The sequence below is a fragment of the Hemicordylus capensis genome, chromosome 4 (genome assembly GCF_027244095.1).
Source record: "Hemicordylus capensis ecotype Gifberg chromosome 4, rHemCap1.1.pri, whole genome shotgun sequence".
NCBI classification, from domain to species: domain Eukaryota; kingdom Metazoa; phylum Chordata; class Lepidosauria; order Squamata; family Cordylidae; genus Hemicordylus; species Hemicordylus capensis.
Window position 1 is genome coordinate 93123502 of NC_069660.1, and position 24954 is coordinate 93148455.

Sequence of the window (24954 nt, forward strand, 5' to 3'; positions counted from 1 at the left end):
TGGAAAGGAATCTGTCCATCCTAAGGTGGCATTCACATATATACGGCGCTAGATCCGAATTAAATAAGGGGGGGGAGGGGGCGGAATCCACGGTAATCCTGAGCCCTCTCAAAGATTTCCAGGTTAAATTGTCAGTGCATTTATCCTTTCTATTTATTCCCTATCAATCCTGTAGTTTGCGGGCAGTTCCAGTATGCTTATACTCGGTTGCCACCTGTTGTAATGGTGGCTAATTACAAATGGTTTTGGGTTGGTGTTTGGGGGGGGGGGGGGCTTTATTTTTGGTTCCTGAAAAGCAGGTTCTCATAGAGATTAAAAGCTACCCAAAATCATTTGCAATCAATAGTCGGGGGAGCGGGCTATTTTCGGCGGGAAAACGGCATAGAAGGAAAATGTTAAAACCATCTCTGCGCGCCTTTGTCCCAGTCCGCCGCCTCCTCTCCCTCTGCTGTTACTTTTTGACCACAAACACACGCTTCCTATTTGACGCCTGTCTCATAATGTTGGCTTAATTTAAGGTGTCGTTTGGCCTCGAGAGCCTTTCTCCCGTTTTAAAGCTGAAAAGCTACTAGAGGGCGCACTCGTACACATATGTAGGTGACAGGAAAGATTCCAGTAGTTTCCTAGGCAGATAAGAAAGGCATATAATCTCCAGGAGCAGTGGTATCTAAATGGCATTTGACAATACACACATTTTAATACACGCACTTTAAACAGTACATTAAGATCTACCCACAGACATGAAAGTACCTCGAGAGCCGAAGGATGACAGGCTTGCAAATGAAAGCAAAATACATGAAATGACACCAACACAGTGGCCTGTGAGATAGGTGTGTGCTCCAAAGATGCTGTACATATCAGGGAAAACTAGACGTAGTTAAATTGCTACAAGACTTTGCATTACCTATATATTCTGAAGAAGTAAATCAACAAGAGTAGAATTAATTGTTAAAAACCATAAACTTAAATTTCATGCTGGTGTTTCATGTTGGATTAGGCAAAGCATCAAAACCTTGAGTTATTTTTAAGGGAAACCTATAGAAACCCTAATAGGCTTGACTAGTAATTTAAAAAGCATCCCAAGAACATTAATTTTTTTGAAAGCATACCTCTTATCACTAAGATGTGATAATTTTAATTGCAAAAAAGTTTTTGAAGAAAGAACGATCAAATTAAATTGTGATCATAAAACATGAATGAAATTTAAATTCAGCAGGAATCTGTTCTGCCATTCAGTTGATTTATTTAAATTGCATTTTTGATTGGTTTGTTTTGGAATAATAACAAAAGCTGATGTGGCAATAGATCAGAATAGAATCCTTGGTTGGGAAAGTCCCTGTCTGAGAGACTAGAGAGTTGTTGCCAGTCAGTATATACAGATCTAGGTTAGATGGACTCATGATCTGACTCTGTATCAGGCAGCTTCATATGTGCATATGCTCACAAGTTTGGGTAAATTACAGTGTTCAAGCTCTTTTGTAAACGTCAAGATTATTTATTTTAAAAAATCTATCTCATTTTGTCTGAAGGTACTCAAAACTATATACAATAAATATGCATACTAATAGCTTTTCTAGGTCAGGTTATTTAAGGGAATTTAAGGGTATTTAAGGGAACGCCTTCTGCATGAACCCCACCACCCACTGAGATCTGCTGGTCTGGTGGCCACTCAGGGACGGGCCTTCTCCATTGCTGTCCTGAGGCTTTAGAATGCACTCCCTAGTGAAATAAGAGCCTCCCCATCTCTGACAGCTTTTAAAAAGTCTTTAAAAACAAATTTCTTCACCCAGGCTTTTAATTAATGTTGTTTTAATGGTTTTAATGCTGTTTTAAAATATTATTTAAAAATTTTTAAATTGTTGTAATGTGTGTCCCCCCCATTTTTGTCTTAACGAATGTTTTACTTTGTTTTTATTCTGTTGTAAACCTCATAGAGACGTAAGTTTTGGGCGGTATAAAATGTTTTAATAAATAAATAAATAAATAAATAAATAAATAAATAAATAAATATTAGTTTAGGATTTAAATAGCATCCTGGTTCTTAATCTTCAGGATATTTTATCCTCACAAGATGATAATAGTGAGTTTGCAGTCATCACTGTTAATTTAGTCCAACCAAAGTGTTAAGTAATAAAATCATGCTCTGAAATGTGACACTTGCTTGAATCCCATCAATTTGATGTGCAGGAGGATACATGGGAGTAGTATGGGTTCTAATCTCCCCATCAACAGTCCAGCCAGCTCCTTCCTTCTGCCCTCTGCTATATACTGCACATTCCCCTTACTCTAGCTCCTCCCTTTTCTCTCTATCCCCATTATTCTCATCTCCCCACGTGCCTAAGATTTTCCTAAACAGCTCCTTTCCCTCCTCCCACTAGTAGGGAATGCCCTGCTAGGCAGTGTGTTTTGCATTGCTTGGAAGGGATGTAGCCAGTGCTACATCCCAGTATGCTGCATGTTCCGTATAAGACATTTTCATTCCCAATATGCTGCAGGCACCTTCATTAACAGTGTTGCTGCTACTAACACTGAGCTTACAGAGGAAGGAGAGTGTTTCCCTACTCTTTGCCTAGTGGGAGCTGTAATGGCATAATGCTACTTTGAGAATGCAAGATATGTTGCCTAGAGTTTTGCTAATGGTAGGCTTGTTGGTAAAAGATGCTGCCCTGTGGAGCAACTGAAAGTAGGGGTGTGCATGAACCGTGGTTTGAACCACAGTTTGAGCACCATTTGGAAGCGAGGACTAGAAGCTTTAAGAAAGAGGAGAGCAGGTCTTACTCTCGGTTGCCAGAACCTAAGGGGTATACTCGTGGGTCAAATGGGCCGTAACCCAAAGTCCACCGCCCCATGAAGCTTTCTGCTTGGGTAGTGTGCATCCCAAGTACCAGGCGTAGCAAGGTTGGAGTGGGCCTGGAGACAAGATTTTAAAATGGGCCCCTCACTGCTGGTTAACAAAGGAGACTTTTAACCATGCAATGAGATCCTTCTCATAAATCCTAACAAATTCAGTACAGTTTGCTTCCAGGTAAGTGTGTAGAGAATTGCAGCCTCAGGCAGCAAATCTAACCACATTTAGCTGTAAGTACATTTCACTGAAACCTAAAGGACTTTGTAATTATTTGTCATGAAACAAGCCACTTATAGGACTTTTTTGGATGGTTTTTTAATTTTAAAAATATTAAAAAACAACCATTTGTCCAATCCACTTCACTTTAAATATACATATTCCTCCCATATCTCTCTGCTCAAAACCAAAGCCCTATGCCCAGTCATTCCAGGTGATCTAAAGGCTGGAGCTGAAATGGGGTTTTTTTTATGAAGGCAAAGGGCAAATTCTTCCATATTGGGATGGAACTACTTTTTTTAAAAATAGGTTTTTTAATTAATTATTTTTTAAACCAGCAAATTCCTCAATCTCTGAATTAAATATTCAGAGTCATTTCACTCTTCCCTACATCCCCACCCCCACCTTATATTAAAGCTCTATGGCAAGCAATCACTAAATATCCAAGGTGTGTGGGGTGGGGGCGGGGGGAATAACCACAAAAAGTAAATCAGATCCTACCTCCATTACTAAGCCTGAGGAGTCAAAAGCTGGGCAGAGCTGTGGTGGGCAAGGGCACTCAGAGCTGGCCACCCTGCCTCCCTCCTTCCTTCCTTCCTGCCGGCACTAGAGTTTCGGCTTCAGTGAGGCCTGCACGGAGGCCTCTCTGGAAGCCCCTCTCACCCGCCAAACAGCTGAGAGGCAGAGACTGAAGGGGCTACAGCCGCTGGCAGGCTGCTTTGCTTCCCCTAGCCAGAGCAGGAGGGCTAGCAGGAGAGGGGACCAGCAGGCAAGGCAAGGCAAGGGGGACTGGCTAAGGGGCCTTGGGGCGCCCTCCAGGCCCTGCTCTCCTCATTCTTAAACCTCCCATTCCCCACTCCCAAACAGTGCTTGAACTGCAGTTCGAACAGTGGTTCATGCACACTCATAACTGAAAGATGGAAAACCCCTTCCTTGCATAGCTCACACAGCTGCAGCTTGCTGATGGAAACATGTGTTTCTGCAAAGTTAAAAAATGACAAACCCACAGAAGCCACAGTTACATTTGTAGTAGCTGCACGCATTAATGCTGGTGTAATATGACCCCATTTACACCCGACAGGGTTGTGAGAGGGCTAGTGAGTGCCCCTCCTCCCTTGAATCAGAATTTGGAATCATCTATTATTCGCTGTGATGTGTTTAATGATTTTGTGTGTGGATAAAATCTCTTGTATTCGGGCCGACTTGGATTTGGACCCCTCAATTACTGCAGTGTCTGAATCGGAGGTGTCCAGTGACTCCTCTTATGTGGTTAGGCTGGATCAGTTTCAGTCTGTGACTCGTGAGGATGTGGACAAGCTGCTTGGAGCGATGCAGTCTACCACCTGTTCTCTTGACCCTTGCCCAATGTGGCTAATACTATCTGGCAGGGAGGTTGTTGTAGAAGGCCTAGTAGAGAGCATAAATGCTTCTCTGAGGGAGGGCAGGATGCCTCTTTGGCTTAAGGAGGCAATTATTAGACCACTTCTGAAGAAGCCTGCCCTGGATTCCTCAGATTTGAGCAACTATAGGCCTGTCTCAAATCTTCCGTGGTTGGGCAAGGTAATGGAGAGGGTGGTAGTCTCCCAACTCCAGGCAGTCTTGGATGAAACTGATTATATAAATGCGTTTCAGACCAGCTTTCGGGTAGGCTATGGGGTGGAGACTGCCTTGGTCAGCCTGATGGATGATCTCCAATTGGGAATTGACAGAGGAAGTGTGACTGTTGGTCCTTTTGGACCTCTCGGTGGCTTTCGATACTATTGACCATAGTACCCTTCTGGAGCATCTGAGTGGACTGGGGGTGGGAGGCACTGCTTTGCAGTGGTCCCACTCTTATTTCTCGGCCAGATTCCAGATGGTGTTCCTTAGGGACTGTTCTTCAAATACAGAACTTTTGTATGGTGTCCCTCGGGGCTCCATATTGTCTCAGATGTTGTTTAACATCTACATGAAACCGCTGGGAGAGATCATCAGGAGATTGGGTGCAGGGTGTTATCAGTATGCGGATGACACCCAAATCTATTTCTCCATGTCAACATCATCAGGAGAAGGCATAACCACCCTAAATGCCTGCCTGGAGGCAGTGATGGGCTGGATGAGAGGTAACAAGCTGAGGCTGAATCCAGATAAGATGGAGGTACTTATTGTGCAAGGTCAGAACTCAGGAGATGATTTTGATCTGCCCGTTCTGGATGGGGTCACACTTCCCCAGAAGGAACAGGTACGTAGTCTGGGGGTGCTTCTGGACACAAAACTCTCTCTGGTGTCCCGGGTTGAGGCAGTGGCCAGAAGTGCCTTTTATCAGCTTTGGCTGATACTTCAGCTGCGTCCATTTCTTGGGATAAATGACCTCAGAACAGTAGTACATCTGCTGGTCTCCTCCAGACTTGACTACTACAATGCGCTCTATGTGGAGCTGCCTTTGTACGTGGTCCAGAAACTGCAGTTAGTCCAGAATGCGGCAGCCAGATTGGTCTCTGGGTCATCTCGGAGAGACTATATCACTCCCATCTTAAAAGATCTACACTGGCTGCCGATAAGTTTCCGGTCAAAGTACAAGGTGTTGGTTATAACCTATAAACCCTAAACAGCTTGGGCCCCAGATATTTAAGAGAACGCCTTTTTTGCTATGAACTACACCATCCATTGAGATCATCTGGAGAGGTTCGTCTGCAGTTGCCACAAGCTCGTCTGGTGGCTACTTGGGGATGGACCTTCTCCATTGCTGCCACGAGGCTTTGGAAGACACTTCCTGCCGAAATAAGAGCTTCTCCATCTCTTACAACTTTTAAAAAGGCAGTCAAGATGCATTTGTTCACCCAATCTTTTAATTAGACATTGTTTTAACTGCATTTTAATTGTGTTCTAATAGTTTTAACATTTTAAATTTTACTGTGTTAATTTTTTAATTGGTTTTTATTGTCTTGTAAACCACCCAGAGAACTCACGTTTTGGACGGTATAAAAATGTGATTGATAGATAGATAGATAGATAGATAGATAGATAGATAGATAAAATTGCAAATCTCTGAAATTCTGCCATCCAGTTATATTTGAGAGCATTAAGGTGTGGCGCTGGTGATAAGCTTTGTTCTAAGGAATGCTTTGCTAGTAAAACTAGTCTAGGGGTAGTTTTGCATTATCACCGGGAAGTCTGGTTCCTGGGAAGCTCTAGTTTCCGGGGAGTACTCATTCTTAGCTGGTGTATTGTGCAAACCCACCACAATCCCATTCCCTAGCCTTCTGCCCAATGTTTGCCAAATATTCTCTATCCAGCTTCAGATGTTGGTTACAGATGTCTGATGAATGTTGGGTGGAGGGCTCAGGAACCAGACTTTCTTACATTTGCATGACCCACCCACTGGGACCACACTCTTCTTGGGAACCATAGGTTTCCAGGAAACAGTTTTCCAATGATCATGTGAAGTTGTACTATGATTCGGCTGTTGGCCTTATAACAAGCAGTACTTTATGCAACTGCAAGTGTTTTAACTAAATATGTGTTATTGTTTGCTTTGTTTCAGGGCACATAGTAGAGTATCAACAAGTATTCGTAGCAGCCACTAAAAATTATTTGTACAAAACATCACTGCATATGATCTTAGACCAGTCAACACAGAAAGGACTCAACAGAAATTACAAACGCTTCAGTACAAATTTAGAAATACCTGGGGGAAATGCTTACATGAATCGTCAACAGAAAAAGTTGCTAAAATACATAATCTCATATAATATAAATTCTGATCTAATTAAAAATGCAAGCAGAAGAGTACAAGTTTCAAGAAAGTATTTAGGAACAAGAAAGCTAATTTTGCGAGGAAAATATGATGTAACAAGCATACTCAAGAGTATTCTACGAAACATAAAATGTGCAAGGTATAATCTGAACAGGAATTGGTATAATGTTTTAAATGGAGTTAGAAAGAAATCAGAAATTAAAAAGTTGAAGCAATTACAAATAACATATTTTCAAAATAGTCATAAATACATAGATGCTAGGCCACCATTGGCTTGTATAACAATTCAAACAAATATGTTATTAGAAGCTGAAGAAGCACATGCCAAAAAAAGTCAGGAAAGTTTGGGAGCAATTGTGTTCGGATTAGTAAAACAAAAGATAAGAAGAGGAAGAAGGTTTACTGAAACTAGGATGCTGCAAAAGAAACTATACAAGAACATGTATAGAATACTAGCTTATGTCAAAGAAAGAGAATTTTCTAAAAAGAACAAAAATATTTACAATAAATATCAGTATAACATGTTTACAGATGTAGAAAACCCACTAAATGCAGAAAGAAAAGTCCAACATATGGGATTTAAGAAATATGGGCAGTTGTCTAAAACTTTTCAGCAGAAATCAAGCTTTCTTCTCAGAGAAAAGATCAAAGTGCAAAAGAAGAAAACAATAACTAAAAAATATGTTAATGAACATAAGTTTCTATTTACAGATGCATTTACTCACAAAAGTGGTAGTGATAGCGTACAGAAGATATTCCCAGCACATAACACTGTATTGTCTAACACAGAAAAAAAGCAGTTTGTGTTTAAAAGTAAAAAATATAGAAACAAAAAATTGATAACAAAACAAGCCAATGTGCTTGGATCTAAAAAAGAAAGTAAATCTGGAGGAAATGGAATAGACAGATCATCAAAAATGTACTATATGCTGCCTCCCATTATAAATCCTATCTTTCCATCCATTACATCAATTATTAGTGTAGGGTGTGAAATGCTTAGTTCAGAAGTATACCAAGCAAAGTCATCAGTCTACATGATGGAAATGTTGAAACATCTCATGCAAACTTCTCAGAGTGTAAAGAATAAATTTGTTAGTGTTGCTCAGAAGGGATTTAGACTTTCATCTCTGAAAACATTCATGGCAAGAAAGCATTGTGATGCAGAAGATAGTTTATCAATCTTATTACATCTCCATAAACGCATTATTCAACGCCCATCAGTTGGTGAAAGAACAAAACGATCAGTAAAAGAAGAAAAGGTGTCTGCAAAAGGAGAAAATATACCAGTGTCTGTAGGTAGGTTTATTGATTGGTGTATTTATGCTATAGGTTACATATTTTTAGAAATGGTAGCTTTCAAATAACTAGTTTTCAAATTTCCACTCTATTTTTAAAAGATTTTTATTGTGGGAGTAAAACCAAATTAGTTCCAAATTGCATTTGGAACATGAGAAAGCCCATGTTTAGTGTTGCTTGGATAAGCAATGTATGTGGAATGGGATGGCCAGCAAGCATGTCAACAGGGGTGGGGTGGGATGGGATGCGGGGCTAACCAGCATGGCTCTGCTCTTCCCTCCACACATTGAATCCACACTGAAAAGGTAATTACTGAAAAGGGCTAGATCAGGGATTCTCAAACTTGGGTCCTCAGGTGTTATTGGACTTCAACTCCCATAATCCCCAGCCTCAGTGGCCTTTGGTTGGGGATTATGGGAGTTGAAGTCCAATAACACCTGAGGACCCAAGTTTGAGAATCACTGGGCTAGATAGAAAATAGCTTCATGATTAATTTGTCTTTTCTGTAAAAGTGAGCAATGTGATTTGTATTGGTATATATACAGACTGGTGTTTCAACATACCCTTCGTCTCAAAAAACATAAAAGTCCAAAATGAACAGGCAGGAAATGGGTTCATAACCTATGCGTTACCTATTGTCCTTCTAACCCACATAAGGACTGCTTGTTCAGTGACCTTCAGTATTAATTCCAGCCTGATGGAGCAGTTTGATAGCATGAATCACAAACTATGAATCCATGTATTTGTACTAAAGGGTACATAGCCCACCCCTGACCAGCACCCTATGCTGAACATTTATGCTCACTTCTGCCCGCAATAACAGTTATGAAACTGTGTTAATGCAGAAGTTAGTATGCCTCATTCTAGGCATACTGCTGATGGGGTCAGGCCACAAAGTGGTTTTAATAGTTTCTGGATTCAGGAAAAAAATGAACTGGAGGATGGAGTTGAGTGGGAAGGCCAAAAGTAGTGGGCATCAGAAAGGCTCAGCAGTACCCACCTGTTTGCCACTGCCCCTTCACTTTAAAATGTGTAACCAGACCTGCATTCTAAGTTATGCATGATTTGCATAAGTACTTTGGCTAGATCATGACTGAAGAACCCAGGTGTAAAGTATGATTCTGTGGATATTATAGATATTGCGAGCAGGAGCGTAGCTAGGGGAGAGGGGGCCCGTGTTCATCCCTCTCTTGGGCGGCCCCCCAGAGTGAGGGAGACAATGAAGAAAATAGGGAGGGATGGAGCTGGAGGGCCCTCAGGAGCTGGGGCCCGTGTTCTTTGAACCCTTTCGTTCAATTATAGCTACGCCCCTGATTGCAAGTCTTTTTCTTCTTCAAAAAAAATCACCAGTTATAACAAAGCCCTGTATGTAATATTTTAATATTAACTTAAATTTTTTGTTTTGTTTTTGTTTTTTTAGATTTTTTGTTACGTGTAAGCTCTGCTCTTGTAGCAGGTGCTACTATTTTTGGAATAGCTCTATTTGCTTTGGCATTAGCAGCATGTTACCTGTACTTTAACCGAAGGTAGGCTTAAAAGTTTTACTTCTATTTCTGTTTTCTAAAAATGCTAATGTTGTATTTTAAATATCACTATGATGAATACATTATTTGAATTATTATAGATTTAAAGCTCAGTAGGTAACCCTGTTAATTAAGCCAGTTTAAGCTACTTTATAACTCTTATCCTAAACCAAATTATTTAGCAATAAATGTTACTGAAATCACTTTGAAAGCAAAGTTTTTAGGATTAAGAGTGATTTAAACTGGATTTTGGATTTCAGATTTAACTGTTAGAGAACAATGATGCTCTGGGAAACTTTATATGCAGAATGTTAAGAAAACTTTGGCACCATAGTTCTTCATAAGTTCAAATAAGATGAGGTTACATTACCTCTATATACCCAACAGTGCTTAGGGTATTTTCATACTTTTTCTCTTTGTACAATACATGTACAGTTGTACCTTTTCATGGAAGATGAGGATTCACATGGCCTTCTTCAATCTAGCACTTCTGTTGCAGGAATGTAGCATTTTCTCAGCAGCCAAATTGCTATATTTTGTCCCTTAGACAATGGAGTATCTTCTTCACTGAGATTTTGAGTGTTGTGTGGAATGTGGTACTGTGATTCTTATTGGTATCTATTGGATATCTGTGAAATAATTTACAACATGAGAAACAACACATGCAATTTTATGAACTTTTAAAAAATGTGATTTTAATAATTATTTGAGCTCTCCCATTGTTTGAATGAATAATCCTCCATTATACTCAAGTGTTCATGTAATCCTTTTTAAGAAGTTGCAACCAGCAAGACTACCCCTTCCTGTATCCTGGAGTGCGCCCTGCCATTTCATGGACTTTTCATTTTCTTTCGCTCTTTTTAAAGTTTAATTCGGAAGCTGTGCATTCTGTTTCTTCAGCATTGAAGTGCATATCTTCCTGAATTTAAAACAAACAGCAGCATTTCTCCACAGCAAGACTATCTTACTGGCAGAAAGACTAGTACCAGTACTATTTGGTCAGAAAACAGAGAACCATCTTCTCTGTTACTTGGGAGATAGGATATTTATTTATTTATTCCATTATATTTCTGTACTGCCCACTCAAAATCTCTCTAGGCAAATATTGCACTACTGTCATTGTACCCACTCTAGTACATACAGGCTTGCACAATTGGGAGGAGAGCTGGTCTTGTGGTAGCAAGCATGACTTGTTCCCTAGCTAAGCAGAGTCTGCCCTGTTTGCATATGAATTGGAGAATACATGTGTGAGCACAGTAGGATATTCCCCTTAGGTTTTGATTTCCTATTTGCAAGCAGTTCCAGAAGTCTGAATCCATATATTATGTAAGATGTTGGTCTGTGAACTAACTGTGCCCTATAAAAAGGGGTGTGCATATTTTAAAAACTATACAGATTTAAATGATAATTAGGTAAAATGAGCAGGCAATTACAGTTTAATGCTTAAAGGTGTCCTAAAATTAAAAAACAAACAAACAAAACCAAGGAAAGAACAACAGAGAAATAATACTCCTTGGGTATCTTGCACTGTTGAATACTTTATTCAAGGACTCCAGATTTGGCTGCTTTAACACAGAAGCAACTGGAATAAATTAGAGCTAGTTTACACAGTCAGTTACTATTACATTTGAGTAGCCATGTACTCTTCTTAGTCATGTGCATGATTATGTGGGATTTTTTTTAATGAATCAAGCTGTATGTATATATAACTGCAGCAACAACCGTAATTGCAGCAGAAGCCTCTTCTCCTTCTGAGCTCTTTTCTCCTAAGCCAAATTCTGATATTAGTTTAGCAAAAAGTGAGTCCAGCTGGTCAAAAAATGCTTGGAGAGAGAAAGACTGCAGGGACTTTCTTTCCTTCTTCCTTCCTTCCTTCCTTCTATTTATTTATTGCATTTCTTTATCACCTAGTATAGAAATCTCTAGGCGGTGTACAAATTAAAACACAATATAAAAACATTTAACATTCATAAAAACAGATAAAAATCACAGTAGATAAAAACACACATTAAAATGTAAAATTTAAATATCTGGATCAAGAACTGTCGAGATCCATAAGAATGGGCTCTGCGCCTGCACAGGAGACAGAGGCGTAACTAGGGAAAATGGCACCCGGGGCAGGCACTGAAATGGCACCCCCCCGTGCGCCCCCCACCCCCCCAACATACTACATTATACTTAGGTTTTTCCTCACAAGCGCCTGCCGCCGCGAAGCCAGGCCACTGACTGGCCGCCAGGCGCCAGCAAAGCAATGGGGGGGGGTGCGGGCAGCGCAGAAGGGACCGCTCGTGGGGGAGGGGGCGCCGATGCGCTCCCTTGACTGCTGCAGCACTGCTGCACTGAGCAGGAAACATTTGTATTAACAAAAAATTAAAAAAAAATTTGTCATGGCGACGCCCCCCACGTGACCAGAAAAGATGGCGCCCGGGGCACGTGCCCCCCCTGCCCCCCCTATAGTTACGCCTCTGACAGGAGACCATGCAGTAGCCATGCCACAGCTTGTCGAGGCGTCCAAGCCACGCCCCCCACGTGTGAACATGCTATTTAAGGGGCAGCTGGACGTTGCATTCCTCAGTTCTGGGATGACCGCCTCAGCGTTTGGACCTTGGTCTGCCTCTCCTTCGTCGGAAAGTTCCTTGTGAGTTTGATCTATTTTTTAAAAAAATAAAAATAAATTTGAACAAATTTGAATAAATTTGTTTGAACTTTCGTGTATGACCTTCTTCTTCTGGCTGTTGGGAATTCTTGTGTTTGACTATTGGACTGGCTGAGGTGAAAGTTTGGCATTTTCGACTTTGGAACGGACTTGACTATCCCTACGAAGATGTCTGAGGAGAAAAAGACCTTCAAGAGGTGTGAGGGCTGTAAAGCGAAACTCCCCTTGAAGGATTTGCACAGTTTGTGCCTTATTTGCTTAGGAGAGGAGCACAACGTATTGACATGCAAAATATGCCTCTTGTTCTCTAAGCAAACTCGCAAGAACAGGGCCCTGAGATTGCGAGCAGCGATTTATGATGACGTGCTGAGTCCTTCGACTCTAGGCACACCGCGAAAATCGCCACCGAAATTTACCTCAGCACCGTCATCAATGTCGAGTACATCAACATCGACATGTACCAGATCGGCATCGAAAGCCTCGAAGTCCGCAGCTTCGACCCAGAAACCGTCAACATCGGAAAAGCTGTCGACATCGAGTTCTTAAAAACCCTCGACATCGAGGTCGGGGTCCCCCTCCCGTCGTACCTCTTCGACATCCAGAGCATCGATGTTGGATGGTGATTGCGATAAAGGTCGCTCCAAGGATGAAACGCCCTAGCGTTTCTTCACCCTAGAAGAAACGCCCTAGCATCGATGATCTGTCGACGCTGCCTGAAAAGCGTCAGCGTCTGATCGACTTGACAAGAGACCGCACACCGTCCGCTGCCGATTTGCAAGGTCCTCCAATGCTTTAGACTTCGACCACTTCCCCTCGACGTCGATTGCCAATACCTTCAACATTGGGCATGTCCCCTTGACATCGATCAAACTCTTCGACATTGATGAAAGCCAGATCACTTTCTCCTGCTTCAACCCTGATATCCTCATCCCCGCCGTCGACACCAGCCACCCGACTCCCAGCTCCTCTGGCATTGACTCTCCATACACCAATAGTGTTGATGTCGAAGCCGGTGACTCCGCGTCTTCAAGCACCCATTCCAGTTTTCGAGGCCGAAGATGATGTGGATTTGCCTTCGGAGGTCGAACCCAAACTTGACCCAGCAACCACTCACTCAATTTTGTCTATTCTAGACTCCTCTTCAAGTACCCCATCGACGTCCACCTTCAAGGGGTTCTTGCCCACAAGTGATGAAACTTCTACTGAAATATGTGCACAGTCCGTACCACTCTCAGGCAAGCACCTGCGTAGTCCCCTGCCATGGCACACGTCCCTGCCATGGCACACGTCCCTGCCATGGCACACGCCCCTGCCATGGCACAGTCCCCTGCCATGGCACACATGCACATGCAACATCTGCAGCGGCCGAAGATTCGGCCCCCAATCTAGGAGTCTGTTATCCAGGTGCACCTTATCAACAACCATGGAAACCATATGTCCCTTCCACGATTACCACAGCATCCCAGACGGCTTCATGGCCTGTGGAACAGAAGGCGGTGCAAACTGCAAGCCCGACTTTGCGCTCAGTTGCCACCTAGCCAACACCTCTGTCCACAACAGAGTTGTCTACTACACACACACAGACAACTGTCCCATCATCTCCATGTGCTTCAACCTCTGAACATTATGGCTCCTCCAATTTTGAGTCGGATCCGTAGGTGGAGGATACCTTGATGGAACCCCCAACAGACATAGCCCCGCTGACCTACGTCTCGCCAAATGAAGAGATGAAGACATACCACCGACATGTCTGCGCCATGGCGGCAGCATTAGCACTGGACTTGAGGTCAGAATTACAAACCATTGATTACTCGGTCTACAACTTCATGCTAAAGACACAGGCCACAGCTCCGGTGGCCCTGCCCATGCTCCCTGTGATTACCAGCGCAGCCAAATGTGCATGGGAGGGTCTTCACACCTCAACCCCCACTTCAAAGCGCCTGGAGAGTTTGTACAGGATACAAGACAAAAATAATACCTATCTCTTGAAGCACCCAGCACCCAATTCCTTAGTAATTGACTGTGCAACTGCTTCAAAGGCTAGGAAACAACATGTAGTACCACCTGAACGAGAAGGCCGAAAATTGGACCTCTTGGGTAGCAAGTTCTATTCTACCTCTTGTCTATCTATCAAGGTAGCTAATTACGCTGCGTGTACGGCCAAGTACGCTCATAGCATCTGGGAAACTCTACACACAGAGTTAGACTCCTTGACCCCAGAGGACTTCAGGCGGAAGTTCCAACAAACTCTTGAGCGTTCAGCAGACTTGACAGACAACAGCTGAGCATATCCAAGCATTTGGCTGAATCAGAATCCCATTCTCTGACGGCGGCTGTAACTCTACACAGACATGCTTGGTTACGTTCAACCAATCTCCAAGCAGGCATGAAGGACAAGATTGAAGGCCTGCCATTTGATGGCTCTGGTCTGTTCAGCGACACCACGGACAGTACCATGGAGCAGATGAAAAAATCCAAATTCACTGCAAAGACCTTCACGGCGCAGCCTTCTATGTCATCCTACACGCCAAGGTATCGCGCTTCGTTCTCAAAGTAGCGGCCACAATACCGCCAGCAAGATTGCCACGATTACAAATGACAGTACAACCTGTACCATAAGCGTACTTTCCCAAACAAGGGGAAACAGACAGTCTCGTTCCACCAAGTCATCGGATGCTCAGAAGCATCTTTGAGAACCATGTCCGTCCATCGGCACCACTCATTCCTGCCTACAGGGGCCTCGACATCTCTAGCAACAGAACCCGCCATCGTTCCGATATTGCCATCTCCCACCATCAGATTGGCAAGCCATGCCCCCGCATGGCACCACATAACATCAGACCGTTGGGTTCTGAAGATAATATCTTCCGGCTATGCCATAGAATTCAATCAAATACCATGGTTCACGGGAATGAGACTCACCCCTCCATCTGTCACTTTTCAGGAGTAAGTGAGAGAACTGTTGGAAAAGAATGCCATCACTCCGGTGCCATGGACAGCCAGGCGGGAGGGATTTTACTCCCGCTACTTCCAAATTCCAGAACGGGATGGGGAATGCATCCCATTATGGACTTGAGCGGCCTGAATAGATTTATACATGTTAGGAAATTCTGGATGATGGCGCTGCATCAAATATTGCCACTCCTCCAGGGGGAGAAGTGGCTTGCGACGCTGGATCTAAAAGACGCCTATTTCCATGTCAGTATCAGGCCAGCTCACAGGAAGTTCCTGGGATTCACCATAGGTGCTCAAGTATACCAATACAATGTGTTACCATTCGGCCTGTCCACCGCCCCCAGAGTTTTTACCAAATGCATGGCGCTGGTGATCGCCCACTTGCAGATGCATGGGGGCTCTATTTACCTCTAATTGGACGACTGGCTCTTGACATCTCAACACAAAAGCGAGTTACTTTCGCAGATCCAGTATGTACTGGCCCTCCTCTGAGACCTCGGATTCCAGGTGAACTGGAAGAAGTCACACCTGGAACCGGTCCCGGTGGCCACCTACATTGGAGCCGTGCTGGACACCACGAGCCAAAGAGCATTCTTGCCAGAAGAGCGCTACCTTTGTATTTGGGACCTTGTCACCAGCTTTCAAGCTCACCCAATGCAGCTCGCTCCGTCTATCCAAAGACTTCTAGGCCTCATGGCATCCTGCAATGCGGTAATTCACTATGCACGTCTGAAGATGCAAAAACTTCAGTTGTAGTTTCTGTCAGTGTTCAGCCCAGCGGTAGACAGCCAACACAGACACCTGCTTCTTCCACCACAGATCCTAAGATCACTGTCGTGGTGGTCGACCCGCCAGAATCTGCTAGAGGGTTTACCCTTCCAGGCTCCGTTACCGTCTGTCTGGGTCACAACAGATGCCTCCCTGCAGGGCTGGGGAGTCCACTGTGAGGGCCACAAGATTCAGGGCCTATGGACGGAGCAACAGGCTTGTCTACACATCAACTTCCTAGAGCTTCTTGCAGTTTTCCAGGCACTTCGAGCATTTCTACCTCTTGTACAGGGCAAGGTTGTGCAAATACACCTCGACAACACAACAGCTCAAGCCTATATCAACTGTCAAGGAGGGACAGTGTCTCCGACCTTATGCACTCTCAGTGTTCAACTATGGCATTGGTGCCTCAGGCACCATGTATCTCTGGTGGCGGTTCACATCAAGGGCCTAGAAAATGTGTTGGCAGACGAGTTGAGCCGTGTATTTCCCAAGGACCAACACCACGAATGGGAACTCGACTCTCGTTACATAGTCCCCTTGTTTTGTCACTGGATGCAGCCGACAATAGATCTGTTTGCGACTTCCTAGAATGCAAAGTGCGACCGTTTCTGCTCCAGAGCGGGACACGATCCCCTGTCCTTGGGGGATGCCTTACAGCTGGACTGGTCAAGCGAAACACTGTACATGTTCTCACCACAATCATTGATTGCCAGGGTGGCAGCTCATCTTCTCTCCGAACCGACCTCTGGCATTCTTATAACGCCGTGGTGGCCAAGACAACCCTGGTTTCCTCAAGTACGCAGACTGTTGGGGAACTGCTACCACCATCTACCACAAGTGCCGGACCTTCTCTCCCGAGACGACGGACTCATCCTACACCTGGATGTCAGCATGCTCCGTCTGACCACTTGGCAAATAAGCTTCTAGACAAAATCCTACTGAACCAACAGAAGCCTTCCACCAGATGAAACTATCTTGCAAAGTGGCTTCAATTTATGGTGTATGCCAAGACCCAGGGGTTTTCCCCCAGGACTGCTTCTGTCTGGGACGTGCTTCTGTATTTGGCCAGGCTGAAGTCTCAAGGCTTAGCCAATGTTTCTTTGAAAGTCCACTTGGCTGCTCTCTCCTCGGAACATGTGGGGTGTGCGGGCAGTTCATTGTCTTCACACCCATAGTGTAAAGCTTTTATGAAAGGCCTTACTAACGTCTTCCCACCAATTAAGGCCCCTATAGAACCCTGGAGCCTATCGTTAGTGCTGTCTTCTTCAACGCAAGCCCCTTTCGAACCCATGGCTTCGTCATCCTTTGGCCTAGTTTCCCTGAAGATAGCCTTCCTTGTGGCTATCACCACAGCAAGACGGGTAAGCGAGCTCACAGCATTGAGGATAGACTCGCCCTACACTAGATTCTATGCAGATAAGGTCCTCATGCGTTTGGACCCATCTTTCTTGCCCAAGGTTGTTTCTGAATTCCACTTGAACCAGGACATTGTCTTTCCAACCTTCTTCAGGGAACTGTTGACTAACTTAGAACATACCATGCACGCCCTGGATGTACGTCGTTCATTCCTATACTACCTAGACCGTACTAAAGGGTTTAGAACTACGTCACATCTCTTTGTAGCCTACAAGGGCTCTACCAATGGTTCCTGTATCTCCAGACAACATCTGTCAAGGTGGCTTGTTGAACTGATCATACTTACCTATGAGCTCCAGAACAAGTCCCTGCCAGCAGCTATCAAGGCCCACTCCACTTGGGCCTATGCTTCCTCGGCGGCACACCTCTTGGGGATCACCTTCCTGGACATCTGTAAAGCAGCAACATGGTCCTCAGAGATGCCTTTCATTAAACACTATGCCATAGATGTGCGCTCTGCTGCAAAGGTGAACTTCGGGAGAAGTGTGTTTAAAAGGGTACTGCAATAGCACTCCTGCACCCTCCTCCTCAAGGAGCTTGCTAATCGCCCATTCTTATGGATCTTGACGGATCTCGATCCAGATAAACAGGTTGCTCACCTGTAACTGATGATCTGGTAGAGATCCATAGACATCCATAAGACCCTCTCGATCCACCCCTCTGCAGTAGTACTCTGCTATGTGCATACGTGTGTGCTCGCCGTCGCTCATGATTCACCATGTCAACCTGCAAACTCACCTGTTTGACTGGATGGTCATCCTCCTCAGCGGTCGTCCAAGAACTGAGGAATGCGATGTCCAGCCGCCCTTTAAATAGCATGCTCACACGTGGGGGGCATGGCTTGGACGCCTCAACAAGCTGCGGCATGGCTACCGCGTGGTCTTCTGCGCAGGCGCAGAGCCCATTCTTATGGATGTCGACGGATCTCTACCAGATCATCAGTTACAGGTGAGCAAGTTAAACGTTAAATTTAAAAGTTAAATTTAACTGTTTTTCAGTTAAAAGCCTGGGAAAACAGGTATGGCTTCAGGGTCCTCCTAAAAGCAAACAGAGAAGGAGATGCTCTTATTTCAGCAGGTAGTGCGTTCCAAAGCCCTGGGGCGGCCATAGAGAAGGTTATCCCGAGTTGCCACCAAATGAGTTGGCAGCAACCATAACCGGACCTCTCCAGACGATCTTAATAGGCGACAGGGTTCATGACAGAAAAGGCGCTCTCTTAGGTACCCTGGACCTAAGCCATTGAGGGTCTTATAGCCTCAATGACCATCACTTTGTATTTCATATGGAAACATATTGGCAACCAGTGCAGTTCTTTTAGAATTGGTGTTATATGGTCCCTTTGGGTAAACCCGAAGACCAATCTGGCTGCCACATTCTGTACCAATGGTAATTTCCAAACTATGTACAAAGGCAGCCCAACGTAGAATGCATCACAGTAGTCAAGCCTAGAGGCTACCAGCAGATGTACCACCATTTTAAGGCCATTTGTCTGCAGAAATGGATATATCCGGCATATCAGCCAAAACTGATAAAAAGCACTCCTGGCAACAGCCTCAACCTGAGAAACCAGGGAGAGTTTGGGATCCAGGAGCGCTCCCAGACTATGAACCTGATCTTTTAGGGAGAGTGCAACCCCATCCAAAACAGGCAGATCTAAACTATCTCTCAGATCCCGACCCGCTATAGACAGTATCTCCATCTTGTTAGGATTCAATTTCAGCTTGTTATCTCTCATCCAGTCCAATATTGCCTCCAGAAAAAATATAAGGGGAGAGTGGTACTACTCAAAATAACAAAGAAAAAATACTACCCAATGCAAGAAATAGAAACAATGCCAATATACGTATGAATGGAACTTCTTGAATCACTTCATTAATATAAGTCACTTATTATAATAAAACACTGAATATACATGAATCACTTGACAAGTTTTCGCAATAAGTCCTTGTTTCCCAATGAGCTTCCTCAGAAGTGAAAGAACAATTGTTATGTCCCAAACGTGATAAACTTTACATCCTCCCTGGTGTTAGAGTTCTTCAAAATATCCTCCAAAAATGTTTCTTCAGTTCCTCCAAAGGGAGTGTACGTTGTATCCAGACATTCTTAGATTTCTCCAAGGGAGTTAGACAGAGTCCTTATAAATACAAAACACAAACCATACATAAAAGAAAACATTTGCAAAACATGAGAGAAAACATTAACAACGTACTGAAATTCATATGTTTACATCAAAGATAATTACCCAAAAGGTGCAACGGTTCACAAACTACTGCCCAAGCAGACACCCAGTCTTATCAAGCCTGCTTGGATGAACTGGCCAAGCTGTCTTACTCCAGTTTTATAACACTCTCAGTCATTCTCAGCTGCTGAACCTCCTAATCAGCCACTATCTGGCACTCATCACGCTTAATTAGGGTACCACAATTACAAAAAACAGGATAAGTCTAAATTCGTGTTTTAACCATAAGGTGACAGGGAATTTAAGCTGTCCATATAAAACGATTCTTGTCTGTTTAACCATCTTACTGCATCAACGTTACAGTATCTAATTTTTTCTTTTCTAAAGGTGGAAATCACCACAAATATAAGTCATCAGGCTGATGACCAGCTAGCAAAAAATGTTCTGTGAGTGGTGCCTCTAATACTCCATTCTTTATTCTGTAGTAATGTTCTAAAATACGTTTTTTAACCGGACGTATGGTGCAGCCAACATATAACTTTAAACATGGGCACATAATAACATATATGGCATAAGCAGAATTACAATTGGAGAAATCTTCCAAAGGCTTAACATAATTGCCAGTAGGGTGTTGAAAGACTTTAGTGGGCAATGAAAACTTGCACGCAGCACACATCCCACATTTGAAATGGCCCTTAACCCTTGCCATAACTAACCTCTCCTGTGGCATATCAGAGTGTATCAAATAGTTAAACAAACTTTTATTTTTCCTTAAGCCAATCAGCGGTGGTTCCTCACAACCTGGAATAATATTAACCAATGGCCAATATTTGAGAACCACTTTTTAAATTTTATTACTTAGTAAAGAATAATTCAATCCCCATGTAATCCTGCGTGGTATGGACTTATCTTTGGTCTGAAATAAACATCTCTGAATGCTATCTGCTCGTTGTCTCGCTCTCTTAATAATATGCCAAGGATAATCCCTGTTCAGCAATTGTACCTCAAACGTCCTGGCAGATTTCTTATAATCAGAGTCCAGGGTGTTATTTCTTTTTAATCTGAGGAACTGCCCATAAGGTAAATTATCTTTTAAATAAGATGGATGAAATGATCTATAATGTAAATATGTATTACGGTCAGTCTCCTTGGTATACAATGATACAGAAATATGATGGTAAAATCCAATATGTACATAGACATCCAGAAATGAAACTGGATGAACTTATATGACTCTCAAATTTAATTGTTTCATGAATGCGATTAATCCATTCAATAAACGCCTGGACTTTCTCTTTATCCGAAAAAATAATAATGTCATCAATGAAACGCTTATACAAAAGCAAATTATCAAAAATGGATTTTTATCCTTATTGCAAATAATATGGGATTCCAATCTTCCCATGAAGAGATTAGCCAAAGATGAGGCAATAGGGCTACCCATCGCCACACCCTGAATCTGCATTAAAAAATGTTGATTAAATCTAAAGTAATTCTTCTCCAAAACTATATCCAATAATTGTAACAAAAACCAAGTGGGAGGATTTTTAACATGTCTGGAGTCAAATGTGTTTTCTGCCACTGACCTAGTCTCATCATGTGGTATATTAGTATATAATGATGTATCATCCATCATAAGAAGCACAGATCCTGCTGGCACCAACTTATTCTCAACCGAACTAATGAAATCTGTAGTGTCTCTAATGTATGAAGGAAATAATTTAACAAAGGGTCGGAGTATATTGTCCAAATAGTGAGCTAAAGGTTCAAGCAATGAATTATTTCCTGATATTATGGGCCGTCCTGGTGGATTTTTGTCATAAAGACAAACAATAGTCCTCTAGCACCCTATATAATAAAAGGCTAGGGTACCTGCGTCCGTGTCTCTGGTGGGTCTGCGTCCGTGTCTCTGGCGGGTGTTCTGCGCATGCATAGCACGTGTGTGCGCAGAACACGGCGAAAGGGAAGTGGAGCGGGCGGCGGCCACCATGTTGGGAGCGTCGGGGAGATCGTGCAAGAGCGCCTTTTGCTGATTCTACTGCAAAGTTGTCGCGTGGGGATAGGGAATCCACGGGTGCTCCTTCTCCGCGGCCCTGAAAAGGAAGTTCAGGCGGCTTAACCTCTCAAGGAGGCCGCCCTGCCACCCGCTCCAGCGTGTACACACTGCAGACATGTGGTGGTGGGCCCTGCCAAGGGCCGAGGGGGGCAGCGGGTGGGTGGCAAAGCGGTGGTGGGCCCTGCCGAGGGCCGAGGCGGGCAGCGGGCGGGTGGAGAAGCGGTGGTGGGCCCTGCCGAGGTCCAAGGCGGTGAGACGGGTGGGTGGCGAAGCGGTGGTGGGCCCGGCTGAGGCGGGCAGCGGGTGGGCGGCGAAGCGGTGGTGGGCCCTGCCGAGGGCCGAGGTGGTGAGGCAGGTGGGCGGCGAAACGGTGGTGGGCCCTGCCAAGGGCCGAGGCGGTGAGGCGGCCAGCGGGTGGGCGAGCAGCCCCGATACTGGGACAGAAGGTGGGGGTGGGGGGGAGAGGTGGCTGGCCTGCGGCTGGCCGCAAACACTGGCAAGCAGCGCTAGCGGGCATGGCAGGCCGCAGAGGCGGCAGTAGGTGTGGCGAGCCCACCAGCGTGACATTCCGCTGAGGCGGCTCTCAGCCGTGGCCGTGGTGGGGGGACTGGGTCTGCTGGTGGTGGTGGCCGCACTCGGCCCCACCGGAGACGGGGGGCGGGAGGAGAGAGAAAGGTAGCCGGCCCCACTAGCGCCCGTTAATGTCATGGGCCTAATGACTAGTAATAAATAAAATGATCCTCCTGAAATCCTTCTACTTCCAAATATGGTGTACGGGATCAGGATATTAGAATTTATTTAATTTAAAAATATGTTTACTGTTAAACTCAGCTGAATAATATGGCAATCATATAAATCCCACAAAGCAAAATTCCAAAGTAGATTCCTAATTAGTCATCTTGATTATCACATGATAATTATTAACCTTCATCAATATCATTTTAAAATAATGGCAACATCCAAACTAATGCTATGCTTGCACAACAAAGAAGTGCTAGTGCAATACATTTGTCTATCTGCACAAGTTTTGGGGAGTTTTGAAGCTGCACTCTTGCATGAAAATTCCCTGCAAAACATATAAGGAAGAGGTTTCACAGCAAGAAGAATTCCACCATGTTGTGCATGCATAAGCATGTTTGTGCTAGCGCAGGGCTGCACAACTGGCTCTCCAGCTGTTTTTGAACTACAGCTTCCATCATCCCCAGCTAAAGTGGTGGCTAATAGGGTTTATGGGAGTTTTAGTCCAACATTGGCAAGAGGGCCAGAGTTGTGCAGCTCTGCACTAGCACAACACTAGGCTGGAATGCAAGCTCCTGACTTAACACATTTTGCTAGTGCAACATTTTTGCACTAATGCAGCTTGATTGTACAAGTGCAGACTTAGGCTGGATGTTGGCCAGTAATGTTAAAAGGATAATATTATTTTATGAAGTATCTAGTTACTTTTGAACAAAATCATTAATGTTATATAAAAGTCATCAAGTGCTTTCATCCATATATATCAACAAAACATAGAAAACTAGCTATTTGCTTATATATAACAGTTAAAGCAAATTGCTAGATCTGGGGCGTGATCCATTGAATCCATTAGAATGGATTCTGCTCCTTCGCTGAAGCCTGTCAGTGTTTGTGTCCCACCCCACATGACCACATGGCTGTTTAAAGTGGGAGGAAGCGCCAGCCCTTCAGTTCCTTTTCGACCGCCATAGTGATCGGTTCTTCAGTCACTATGGCTCCTCGTTCTGGTTCCTTGGTTTTTTCTGAGTGAGTTCTAAAAACAGATTGATTTATTGGCTACTTTGACCTTTGGATTGTTTAAAGCTACGGGTTTTTGTGTATTTTGCAGACTAAATGGGATCGGACTGATATTTTGATTTTGAACAACGGAACGCGGATAACGACAATGCATGACCCTAAACGCTTGTGGGGGAAGACAGATAAAAAAACGTTCAAGTGTTGCTCTAAGTGTAAGGCTAAGCTACCCTCACAAGATGGCCACGACTTGTGTTTGCTGTGCCTGAGGGAATCCCACAACACTTCTGAGTGTAAAGTTTGCTAGTCCTTTTCAAAACAGACGCAATGCAACTGGGAGCTCCGTCTGAGGGCTGCACTGTATGACGATGTGTTAAGTTCTCCTGGTCCATCTAAAGAGGGAACTTATTCATCTTCTAAAAGAGATGGCTCGAGGGCTGAGGCTTTGACCCAGTCTAAACCTTCGACACCTATATTTAAGTCTCCTAAGACACCAAAGTGGCATGGAGACAAGATGGTGGACGCGTTGGAGCACGCCAAAAAGAAGAAAAAACTGTCGGCATCGAAGGCTATTCCATCACCACCTTCAGCACAAGAAGTTGTGTTTGTGTCGATATCAAGGCCATCAACAGCGTCGGCGCCTGAAAGATCGACACTGAAGCAGCCAGCTTTGACATCGGTGTTGACATTAAAGGATTCTTCCTTGGCATCAGCAAGTGCTATCCTTGTGCACTCTTTGACACCAAGGGAACCTATGGTAGCTGCTTCGACATCAATGCAGGTTTTGCCAGCTCTACCCATCTTAACACTGAGACCTTCGATTCCAAGACCGCTATCCCCTCCGGCGCCTAGATCAGCACCAGCAACAAGGTTAGTCTCCTTGTCCCAAGCATCGATGCCATTGAAATCCCCTTTGACACCAAAGGTGCAACAGTTGGCTTCGACACTGAACACCCTGGTGCTGACTAATATGGTGACACCTCAATGCTGTACATCGGTTACTTTCAAGATTGAAGAAGAAGCCTCACCCAAGGTTGAGGAGGCGAGTGCTTTGGATCACAACACAGCACAATCCTTGCTTTCTATGTTAAACTCCATTGCTTCTACCCTTTTGACTTTTAGGGGGTTTCCCACCTTTGGAAGAGCTGGAAACGTGTTCCATGCCTCCAGATACTGCCATTTCAAACCAACCAATTATTGCTTATTGGTGAAAATAGCCAATTATTCAGCCTGCATGGCTAAGTATGATTATTGCCTTTGGGACACCTTAGGACAGGAGTTGGACTCTCTCTCACCAAAGGAGTTGGAAGCTAGCTTTAAGAAGACTTTGCAAAGTATTGCAAAACACCTGGCGGAATCCAAGTCTAGAGCCATGAGTTCATCTATTTACTTTGAGATGCCATGCTTGGCTTTGTTCACCAGCCTTACAATTTGACATGAAGGGCAAAAGTGAAGGCCTCCTATTTGATAGTAAGGGTCTGTTCTTGAAACAACGGATAAAACGGAGAAGCTAAAAAAAAAATCAAAGTTCACTGCAAAGACTTTTACTT

General features: G+C 44.0%; 1 protein-coding gene across 5 annotated transcripts in view; it reads left to right on the top strand.

The window, feature by feature from the left end:
* The window catches only part of LOC128323553 (uncharacterized), a 41469-nt gene that overhangs the window by 617 nt on the left and 15898 nt on the right, over nt 1–24954 (top strand). For 3 of the 5 annotated variants that reach the window (XR_008306350.1, XM_053246892.1, XM_053246889.1), the window contains exons 2-3: nt 6588–8096; nt 9517–9622. Coding sequence is in view for 4 of the 5 variants with exons in the window: in XM_053246892.1 (XP_053102867.1) it covers nt 6588–8096; nt 9517–9622 (1615 nt within the window). In the remaining variant the exon portion in view is untranslated. Of the gene's footprint in view, nt 1–3; nt 26–700; nt 831–6587; nt 8097–9516; nt 9623–24954 lie in introns of those variants that run through there. The other 2 variants (XM_053246891.1, XM_053246890.1) reach the window with 2 other exon arrangements.